The sequence below is a fragment of the Nerophis lumbriciformis genome, linkage group LG09, assembly GCF_033978685.3.
Source record: "Nerophis lumbriciformis linkage group LG09, RoL_Nlum_v2.1, whole genome shotgun sequence".
NCBI classification, from domain to species: Eukaryota; Metazoa; Chordata; class Actinopteri; order Syngnathiformes; family Syngnathidae; genus Nerophis; species Nerophis lumbriciformis.
The window spans coordinates 29,931,448-29,942,427 of NC_084556.2; the positions used below are offsets into that span (position 1 = coordinate 29,931,448).

General features: G+C 40.4%; 1 protein-coding gene across 1 annotated transcript; it reads left to right on the forward strand.

Annotated features, from left to right (window-relative positions):
* Nucleotides 1–510: 510 nt before the first annotated feature.
* prdx5 (peroxiredoxin 5) lies at nucleotides 511–10,662 on the forward strand. Its single transcript, XM_061963386.2, has 6 exons — nucleotides 511–702; nucleotides 7,594–7,728; nucleotides 7,804–7,935; nucleotides 8,064–8,102; nucleotides 10,188–10,252; nucleotides 10,362–10,662. Exons 1-6 carry the CDS (start codon nucleotides 607–609, stop codon nucleotides 10,465–10,467), a joined length of 573 nt encoding a protein of 190 aa, XP_061819370.1. The 5' UTR covers nucleotides 511–606; the 3' UTR covers nucleotides 10,468–10,662.
* The last annotated feature ends 318 nt before the right edge of the window (nucleotides 10,663–10,980 follow it).

Consider the following 10,980-nt stretch of genomic DNA (forward strand, 5'->3'; position numbering starts at 1 on the left):
TAAAAAACTTTGACTTAAAACTTTGAATCTTGAGCTGGCAATTAGACCCCTAATCGTTAACTAACAACTAGTGCGCAAATCGCTAGCTGGCAACTAGAGTGCTAACTGCTATAGCTATCTTAAATGCTGACATGAAAACAATAATACCATTGTTTCATGTTTTATGTATCAAGCTACTGCGAGTATGGTGTCCATGCTGGTTCGATGTTAATGTTTATCTAAAAACATGTACAATTGTGGAAAAATAAATTCGTACGAGTAAGTCCAATCAACGAAATATTTTACGACCCTCCGTGAAGTACACCCCCTACTGAAGATCCCTGTCTTGATCAAGGGTATATGTCTGCGTAATGCTAGTTTTATAGGGATCACAACAGTGCTGTGTTCAATGGATGTGGAACTTTTTAGCTAGTACAGTAATCACATTCAAGACATATGGCGTTCATGTAGCAGTTGGCGCAGTTAAGATGTAGTTGCAAAGTGAGTGAGTGTGTAGCTACTAGTAAGAGGAAGTCCGGTGTAGGCGTGTCTCCTAAGCGGCTTTGCAATCGCGGCTTGACACGCCACACACGTCATTTTATTCTGACGCTAGCTAGCTAGCATAAAATGATTTCCGCCACAACAGCGCTTATTAAACGCACCCGTGTTGATCGTTGCGCCAGGCTAGTCCACTCCTCTGCTTTCTTCAACATGCCGATTCAGGTAAGGCGTCGTTGTGTAAAAATAGCGACTTGGCAATGACATTGTCTTGCGAATTACACTTTAACCACTCTTAACACATGTTTTATTTTGTTAGCTGCGAACTGTTTCAATGTCCGCCATGACAGCAGTTAGCTAGCAAGGCGTATGTTTGCCGTCTTCATGGAGTTTAACATTCACCTCCTTGCATCTGTCCGAATTAAAGTCCCCCCCCCCCCCCCCCCAAGCAGCTAATGTGTATATTTTATACACATAAGCTGCCTTCTGAATAATTTAGCTGAACGAAATATGCTCGCTGTTATAAAAATCGTAGATACAATACAGTATGAGGCGCATCGGGCTCAGTAAAACATGTTTATCGTCAGACTGGGCACCAAATTCACTGTTTTAATGAAACGTTACATGATAGCGTTCTTGTGTTATGACACATCAACGTTTGTAAGATGTATGTAAGAAATATACAGAATGTGCGTACATACTTTGGCGAACCAATGGGTCAAATACATTCTTCAATGTCATTTAAAGGATTTGCCAAGTCGTTCCGCTATTTGAACCAAATAATTGCTTACTAAGACTTTGTCGGCCTCAAGTGGCGATGAACTGCAACTACAATAAAATGTGCAAAGTCATTCAATAATTTCCAGTATTTAAAACTGGTGTCGTGCGAAATGATGTATTTTGTATCTTTTTACCATGAATTGATTTACGTGGACCCCGACTTAAACAAGTTGAAAAACGTATTCGGGTGTTACCATTTAGTGGTCAATTGTACGGAATATGTACTGTACTGTGCAATCTACTTATAAAAGTTTCAACCGATCAATCAAAAGCACGAATTGGGGCGGAGCTCTGTGCCTCGTTCAGCCAGCGGCAGCACTTAGCGATGTAAGTGGTTATAAATATTATGCAACCCCTACTAACTTTGTGTGATTAATAACATGAGTCCAAATTCACAAGTTTTGTTGTTGATGATGCTAAGTATCTACAGAATAAAACACATGATGTCAGTACATCAATTGAGGAGAATATACACAGACACGTGCTGAAATATTATGTATCCCCTACTAACTTTTTTTGTAATCAATAAAATGAGTCCAAATTCACAAGTTTTGTACAATGCCAAGTCTGTACATATAATCCACATGATGTTAGTACATACTGGGGATGTGCGTGGGACACAGTATTATCTGGCATAAAATATATATATATATTTTTTTGTAATTGAACATGGAATTGAGTCTACTCTGTAGTGTTTGTTCCCACTACATTGGTGTTATTTTATAATCTTTCAGAAGATGAAATAAATAATAGACCAAATTACAGGATGTTATTAATGTAATTTGCAGAAAATATAGCAGGCTGACCAACCGCTCTGCAGCATGACACCGTATACAATAGAGAAGCGTGTGCAGCGCTGTGAATACAAGTACAACACGTAATTTACGGATGATCAAAGGCATTTATTTGGGTAGGAATGTCGCATGTTTACACCAACAACATTTTAGACAATCAAAGCATGATCGTAATAATCCACATTTTGTATCATTGACATCGCTAATAACACGAAAGTCTGAACAAGGAACAGCGCTTTCCCCCCTTGTGCGCTCCCGTGGCAGGGGATACAGAATATTAAAGGGATACAGAATTTCTCACGACACCGGCCCCAAGGTTTCTTTTCGCCCAAAACAAGATTTTGTTAGTGGCCCCATTTTGGTCTTTAAAGTGACCTATGATGATTTTATCTACATTTAAAACACTTCCTTGTGATCTAAACTAATCCATCCATCCATCTTCTACCTCTTATTCCATTCGGGTTCGCGGGGGGTGCTGGAGCCTATCTCAGCTGCATTCGGGCGGTAGGCGGGGTTCACCCTGGACAAGTCGCCACCTTATCACAGGGCCAACTCAGATAGACAGACAACATTCACACTCACATTCACACACTAGGGCCAATTTAGTGTTGCCAATCAACCTATCCCCAGGTGCATGTCTTTGGAGGTGGGAGGAAGCCGGAGTACCCGGAGGGAACCCACAGAGAACATGCAAACTCCACACAGAAAGACCCCGAGCCCGGGGATCGAACCCAGGACCTTCGTATTGTGAGGCACATGCACTAACCAGTGATTATACATATTACAGTATGTATCCCCTAGTTTTGTTGTTGATGATGCTAAGTATCTACATAAAAAAACACATGATGTTAGTACATCAATTGAGGAAAATAGAGGGGGGGGGGACATTATATACACAGACATATGCTGAAATATTATGTATCCCCTACTAACTTTTGTAAAATAATACAATTAGTCCAAATTCACAAGTTTTGTTCAATGCCAAGTCTGTACATATAATCCACATGACGATAGTACATACTGGGGACGTACGTGGGACACATACAGTATTTTCTGGCATAAAATGTTTTATTTTTATTTTTTGTTTTCTTAACATGGAATTGAGTCTACTGTGTAGTGTTTGTTCCCACTATATTGGTGTTCTTTTATAATCTATCAGAAGATGAAATAAATAATAGACCAAATTACAGGATGTTATTAATGTAATTTGCAGAAAATAGCAGGCTGACCAAACGCTTTGCAGCGTGACACCGTATACAATAGAGAAGGGTGTGCAGCGCTGTGAATACAAGTACAACACGTAATGTACGAATGATCAAAAGCATTTATTCGAGTAGGAATGTCACATGTTACACCAACAACATTTTTGACAATCAAAGTATGATCGTAATAATCCACAAAACCACGTTTTGTATCATTGACATCGCTAATAACACGGAAGTGCTGCCGCTGTCTGAACAAGGAACATAACTGTGCCCCCATGTGCGCTCCAGTGGTAGGGGATACAGAATATTTCAGGTATACAGAATTTCGCACAACACCGGCCCCAAGGTTTCTTTTAGCCCGAAACAAGATTTTGTTCGTGGCCCTATTTTGGTCTTTAAAAGGGACCTATGATGATTTTATCTACATTTAAAACACTTCCTTGTGGTCTAAACCAGTAGTTTTAAAACAACGTTTTACCAACTACTACCTCAAGGTTCAAGGTTCAAGGTTCAACTTTATTGTCCCCGCAGGGAAATTTGTCTTGGGCACAGTGCATCATTGCTTTCTTAACATGCACAAAAACACAAGCACAGACACAACCACAACCAGACAACTAACATTTAAACATCAGAACATGGAGCTTGATAGACATAGGTGGCACTTTGATGTAGGCATAAAATCTACAGTATGGAGATAAAGATAAAGTACCAGTGTGCATTGCACTAGAGCTCATGGATAAAGTGCTATGTGCTAAAAAAGTGCTAACCTATGTTTTAACATTCTATTGCTCAGAAAAGACTTGGCTCTCCCAGTACCACAATAACAACCAACATTAAAGTACAGTAGTGTAGTAGGCCTAAATATTCATTAAGAACAAGGCACAAGTTTCATTTAACAAGTATATTTAATATTTTTGACCACAGTAACATTACAGTTTGAACAATAAGACTGTTTGAATATTTCATTAAGTGATTCTTTGGCATACCATTAAAGCCTGCTACCACAGGTTGAGAATCTTTGGTCTAAATAATATAAAAGCTTCTCCCCTTTTGGCTGGGAGCTATACTTGATGTCAAAATAAGTACGTCCACCTGTCCTGGTTGACAAAACTCTGCAACATTAAAAAGGAGATCTGGAGCGTGTGTTACAACTATTTTGGGATCACACTCCTCAGCCTTCCCGATAAGGTCTATTCAGGTCTACTGGAGAGAACTGTGGACCAGCTCAGACATTAGACCGTGTCCCCAGAGAAGTCCTGTGGGGAATGCTCAGAGTATCGGACAGCCTGATTGTGGCGGTCCATTCCCTGAATGATCGGTATCAAAGCTTGATCCACATTCTCGCCAGTTAGTCGGACCCATTTTCAGTGAGGGCTGGACTACGCGAGGGCAGCCCTATGTCACCGATTTGGTTCATAACTTTTATGGACAGAATTTTTAGGCACTGTCAGGTAGGGCTAGGCGATATATCGAATATACTTGATATATCGCGAGTTTGTCTCTCTGCGATATAGAAAATGACTATATCGTGAGTATACGTTCTCACGCAGTTGCTTTTGGCTGCGGGCATTACAGTACAGGCTTTTCTACTCTTTTTTTTTTTTTTTTTGTCTCTCCTTCTCACAGAGAGATAAAAGAAGCGCACCTTCTTACATACTGTCACGCGTGCAACGTCATACGCTCTCGCGGAGCAGAGAGGTAGCAGCAGCATGTGTAAGGTTAGCTGTGGCGAGTGGTAATACGAGAGAGAGAGAGAGAGAGAGAAGATGCAAATCTGGTAACAAATTGAGGAATAATTAATTCCCAAGAAAAACAGCACAGGGTCCATCGTCTGGTGGTGGTTTGGCTTCAAGCGGGAAGATGTTGAACAGACAACCGTAACATGTCAAGTATGCGGCAAAAGCGTTGCTACCAAAAGTAGCAGCACTGCTAATTTGTAGCATCATTTGAAAAGTCACCCGCTAGAAAATGAAGAGTGCTTGAAACTCCGCATGTCAACTTCTCGGCCGGTGCCACACCCAACAAGCAACCAGCACTGACCCAATTGAGCTTGGCGTCTCCCATTTCCACATCAACACCGTATGAAAAAATTGTCAACAGAAGGCGATAACGTACACAGTAACCTACCACATAGCGAAGGACATACACTATTTGATTTCAGTTTATGCAGCTAATATTTATTTGACAGTTATTGAAATATCTTTATTTGTTTTAAACTATTGTAGTGGCGTTCTGTACAAAAAGTGCACTTTAATGTAGTGTTGTTTTTATATGTCATCTTAGTGACATCATGCACAAAAGTGCACTAATAGCTTGTTTTAAAATGTCTCTGACAACCTTGCACTTTCTGTTTTGAAATTACATAAATGTTTGTGCCACTGCTTAATAACTGTTTAATAAATACAGTTTTGGTAAATTGACTTAGTTGTGATTTCCCTCTCTGCATGAAAGTTTTAAATGAGCATATATTAATGCAGTATGAACAAAATGTTTTAATGTAGACACACAGCATCATCATACTGGTGTGATTATATGCATCAAGTGTTAATTCAAGGCTAAAGCAAAATATCGAGATATATATCGTGTATCGTGACATGGCCTAAAAATATTGAGATATTAATAAAAGGCCGCGGGGAAGACCCAGGACACGTTGGGAAGACTATGTCTCCCGGCTGGCCTGGGAACGCCTCGGGGTCCCACAGGAAGAGCTGGACGAAGTGGCTGGGGAGAGGGAAGTCTGGGCTTCCCTGCTTAGGCTGCTGCCCCCGCGACCCGACCTCGGATAAGCGGAAGAAGATGGATGGATGGATGGCATATCGCCCAGCCCTTGAGGGGATCCAGTTTGATGGCTGTAGGATTAGGTATCTGCTTTTTGCAGATGATGTGGTCCTGTTTGCTTCATCTGGCCAAGATCTTCAGCTCTCACTGGATCGGTTCGCAGCCTCGTGTGAAGCAACTGGGATGATCATCAGTACCTCCAAGTCTGAGTCCATGGTTCTCGCCCGGAAAAGGGTGGAGTGCTATCTCCGGGCCTGGGAGGAGATCTTGCCCCAAGTGGAGGATTTCTAGCACCGCAGAGTCTTGTTCACGGGTGAGGGAATAGTGGATCGTATATCGACAGGCATATTGGTGCGGCATCTGCAGTGATGATGCGGATTCTGTATCGATCCATCTTGGTGAAGAAGGAGCTGAGCCAGAAAGCAAAGCTCTCAATTTACTGGTTGATCGACGTTCCTATCCTCACTTATCATGAGGTTTGGGTTATGACCGAAAGCTCAAGATCACGGGTGCAATCGATCGCAATGAGTTTCTTCCGTCGGGTGGCAGGGCTCTCCCTTAGAGTGAGAAACTCTGTCTCCTCTACATCGAAAGGAGCCAGATGAGGTGGTTTGGGCATCTGGTCAGGGAAGTGTTTAGGGTGGGTGCGACTGGTAGAAGGCAATGGGGAAGAGCCAGGACACCTTAGGGGGACTACGTCTCCCAGCTGGTCTGGGAATGCTTCGGGATTCCCCGGGAGGAGCTGGATGAAGTAACTGGGGAGAGGGAAGTCTGGGCTTCTCTGCGTAGGCTGCTGTGCCTGCGACCTGACCTCGGATTAACGGTAGAAAATGGATGAAAATAATGTATTTATTTTACAAGTTATGTAAAGATTTGTACTTACTTTAAATAATCGTGTGTACAATAAACAGAGACTACATTGACAACTACAGTTTAAACAAATATGTTCAGTATTTGTGTTTATATTCCAGCAAATGGTCAAAGCATTTTTTTTAAATTTTTTTTAAAGGTAAAATAGGTCAATGGGCATGATATAGTCTACCACAGTAAAGTCAGTTCAAAAATGCCATGGCGCTTCGCCAGTAATTGAAAAATAAACACACAATAAATGGGCAAAACTATGAAAAAACAAATGTTCTTTTGAAATTAAATATTCAGGAAAAAGGTTTGGCTGTAATATAAATTTAAATTGTACGGTCGTTTTTAGAACTATGGTCGTAATTATGTCACTATAACGGCGTTCAAAGCGATGTAAATTAACCATAATCTCTATGGGCTTCTGAATAGAGGTGGCTGCAATATGCTGCTAAACCGAGCTAACATTTTTACAAAGGACATGTTGACTCACCGCTAAGTAGAAGTTAAGCATAAACAAAGTAGAATTGTATCAATTAGGTCATTCAGTCCATCAAACTAGAACTAGCAAACACCTGCAGAGCATGATAACCACGTTGATGATCTGCTACTAGAGTGACCATGGTCATGTGGTCCAAAACAACTGCACATAGTGTTTATGCTAGGGGCCGGCCTACAAAATTATGAGTTATTTCCTCTCTCAGGTGGGTCAAAGTCTTCCTGCAGTGGAAGTCCAAGAGGGTGAGCCAGGAAATAAGGTGGCAATGAATCAACTCTTCAAGGGAAAAAAGGGCATCCTCTTTGCTGTACCAGGAGCTTTCACCCCTGGTTGCTCCAAGGTAAGCACAAGCCAAATTCATCATTTTTGTAATCTTTTGAATATGAACTTAATGATTATTTGTTGTTGCTTTCAGACTCACCTCCCAGGTTTTGTGCAGCAGGCAGCGGACTTGAGGACTAAAGGCATACAAGAGGTGGCCTGTGTTTCTGTGAACGATGCATTTGTCATGGCTGCCTGGGGGAAGGAGCACGGCACAGATGGCAAGGTACGCTTTAGAATATAATTTCTTCTCACTCAATATCACAGCTGTGTCTTTATTTCCTCAAGTATTCAGTAGCTATAAATATTTATGAAAATATTTTTAGAATGTTTTGTTATTTATTTCTCCTCCAGATTCGAATGTTGGCTGATCCAACTGGAGCATTTACAAAGGTAAGCCACATTCTCACTTGTGTGTACTTGTACTCACATTGAACCATTTGTGTCAGTGTCAATTCTGTTGACATCATAGTTTTCATCACTGACAAAGATCCAGACGTTAGCTAATTGAAATAAATCCATAAAAACCGACAAAATTGATGGATTTGTCAATTAATAAAAACAAGATAGAGGGGATCTTATCAGAACTACAGTCTGTTAGCTTTCGGTGGAAAACTGTAAAATATTGTAAGAAGTTACACACTGCAATATGTACATCGCGGAGAAAAAAGAGCAGCAATGTTCTGTATGGGCACAATATTTCATGTTTGACGCTATGAGGGCAAGACTACCACTAAACTAACTTGAAGCAGCATCTGCTGGCGACACATCCTGACAGAGAAATTACTATTTGCTTAATAATAATTACTATTTTTATGTTACTGTATGTTTTTATTTCTGATGAGCGCAGTTCTATAATAGATGACTAGTGTATTATACAGTGTTGATACCATACAGAAGTTGTACTCATTAATCATCTGAAATAAATATTTGAATGTTTTTGCTTTACTGTTGATACCATACAGAAGTTGTACTCATTAATCATCTGAAATAAATATTTGAATGTTTTGCTTTACAGGTAGCCCGAAATAAAATTGTGTATTTATTTATCGTAATTTTAGTTGACTAAAATGTTGTGAAATATAGTCAACTAAAACTAAATGAACTAATTAAGATGACTAAAGTCTGCGATTAGGTGACGACTTGTCCAGGGTGTACACCCTGCCTTCCGCCCGAATGCAGCTGGGATAGGCTACAGCCACCCCGAGAGGGACAAGCGGTGGAAAATGATTGGATGGAAGAAAGGAAGATGACTAAAGTATGACTAGAACGAAAATGCATGTTAGTAAAAAGCGATGATTGAGAAGTAAATTAATGACTAATTAACAAAGTAAACTGATTCTCCCATTCAGGGCACAGCTTGTTGGCTTGTTCCATTACTTCTATACTCATAATTCAACGGTTTCTCTAACTTTGCGGAGTATTTCAAGTCTGATTATCTATCTTGTCCTAGGTGGTGGCTGACATTAGTTAATTGTGAGTGGAGCATTTATTAAAAAGCTGTATTTCACAGTAAACACATCACATGTGTGCTAGTGTGTAGTCTGCATTAGGGCTGGGCGATATATCGATATGCGCGATATATCGCGGGTTTGTCTCTGTGCGATATAGAAAATGACTATATCGTGATATTCGAGTATGTGTTCTCACGCAGTTGATTTTAGCTGCGGGCATTACACTACAGGCTCTCCTCGCTCTTTCCTGTCTCTCCTTCTCACAGACAGCAAGCGCAGCTTCTACACACGTCGCATACTGTCACGACATACGTCACATACGTATACGCCCTCGCGCAGCAAAGAGGTAGCAACGTGGCTAACGTTAGCTGTGATGCTAGCGGTAATACGAGAGAAAGAAGGTGCGAATCTGGTAACAAATGAAGGAATAATTAATTCCCCCAAAAAACAGCAGGGAGTCCATCGTCTAGCGGTGGTTTGGCTTCAAATGGTAATATGTCGAACAGACAACCGTAATTTGTCAAGTGTGGGGCGAAAGCGTTGCTATAAAAAGTAGCATTACTGCTAATATGTAGCATCATTTGAAAAGTCACCTGCTAGAGAATGAAGGGTGCTTACTCTGCATGTCAACATCTTCGTTTGGTGCCACACGCCCACACCATCAAAATGCCAAGGCAAACATTTCCAGATCAACACCGTATGAAAAAAATAGTGATTTTTTTTAGTTGTGATTTCCTTCTCTGCATGAAAGTTTTAAAGTAGCATATATTAATGTAGTATGAAGAAGAATGTTTTAATGTAGACACATAGAATCATCATACTGCTGTGATTATATGCATCAAGTGTTCATTCAAGGCTAAGGCAAAATATCGAGATATATATTGTGTATCGCGATATGGCCTTAAAATATCGCGATATTAAAAAAAGGCCATATCGCCCAGCCCTAATCTGCATTACTTTTTGATCATTTTGAGTCTATTTTAATTATATCGTAAAATGTGTTTGCATTTCTGTGTTTCTTCAGGCTGTGGACTTGTTACTTGATAGTGATCAAATCGTGCAAGCACTTGGAAACAAGCGATCTAAGAGGTAAGAGTACTTGTGTGTGTTGATGTATTTTGAAAAGCCATTGGAAAGTTTTGCCTGTCTATTGTAGATTTATTGTGTAAGTCTAACTGGGTGTGCGTCTGAGTTGCAGATATGCTATGTTGGTTGAAGATGGAGTTGTGAAGAAGATCAATGTGGAGCCTGACGGCACTGGGTTGACGTGCAGCTTGGCGCCCATTATTCTCTCTGAGCTGTAGGCTTGTTGACGGTTTCTTTTGCAAATTCTAAAAGTTGCACTCACCGTTCCGAATCCTCGTCCCAAAGAGTACCGCAAATGTTACAAAGATTCTAGTCTCTAAAGAAAATGCGCACAAATATGACCTGCAATGCAAAGAACAGTGTAATATGTCATGTACCTTGAGTGATAATAAAATGTATTTCTAAAGCAGTAACATCTGTATTGTTCTCAAAATTATTCTACTGTTTGTTCTATTGATTATGGATAAATAACTGATATTTGATTGTGGTAAAAGTTCATTACCAACAAAACATTGCATTGGTAAAATAAGTATAAAGATAATAAACCATTTGTTTAGGACACTGGCAAGAAGCCAAGAAACCTTGCACACACTTGCATCAAGAGTTGAACCTTGATCTCCTGACTGAAGCAGAGATGTCATCCACTACTCCACTGTGCTGCCAATATTTATGTATAATACAGTACTTTGCACACTTCTGGGTTTGATAAAAAAGTTTGTGTTTTCATGGGC

What these genes read in the sequence shown, in the direction of transcription:
- prdx5 (XM_061963386.2), top strand. Translation starts at nt 607, where the DNA reads ATGATTTCCGCCACAACAGCGCTTATTAAACGCACCCGTGTTGATCGT. An exon ending in AGCACGGCACAGATGGCAAG is followed by an intron (nt 7,936 to 8,063) that starts GTACGCTTTAGA and finishes TTTCTCCTCCAG; the next exon opens with ATTCGAATGTTGGCTGATCC. An exon ending in GGAAACAAGCGATCTAAGAG is followed by an intron (nt 10,253 to 10,361) that starts GTAAGAGTACTT and finishes TCTGAGTTGCAG; the next exon opens with ATATGCTATGTTGGTTGAAG.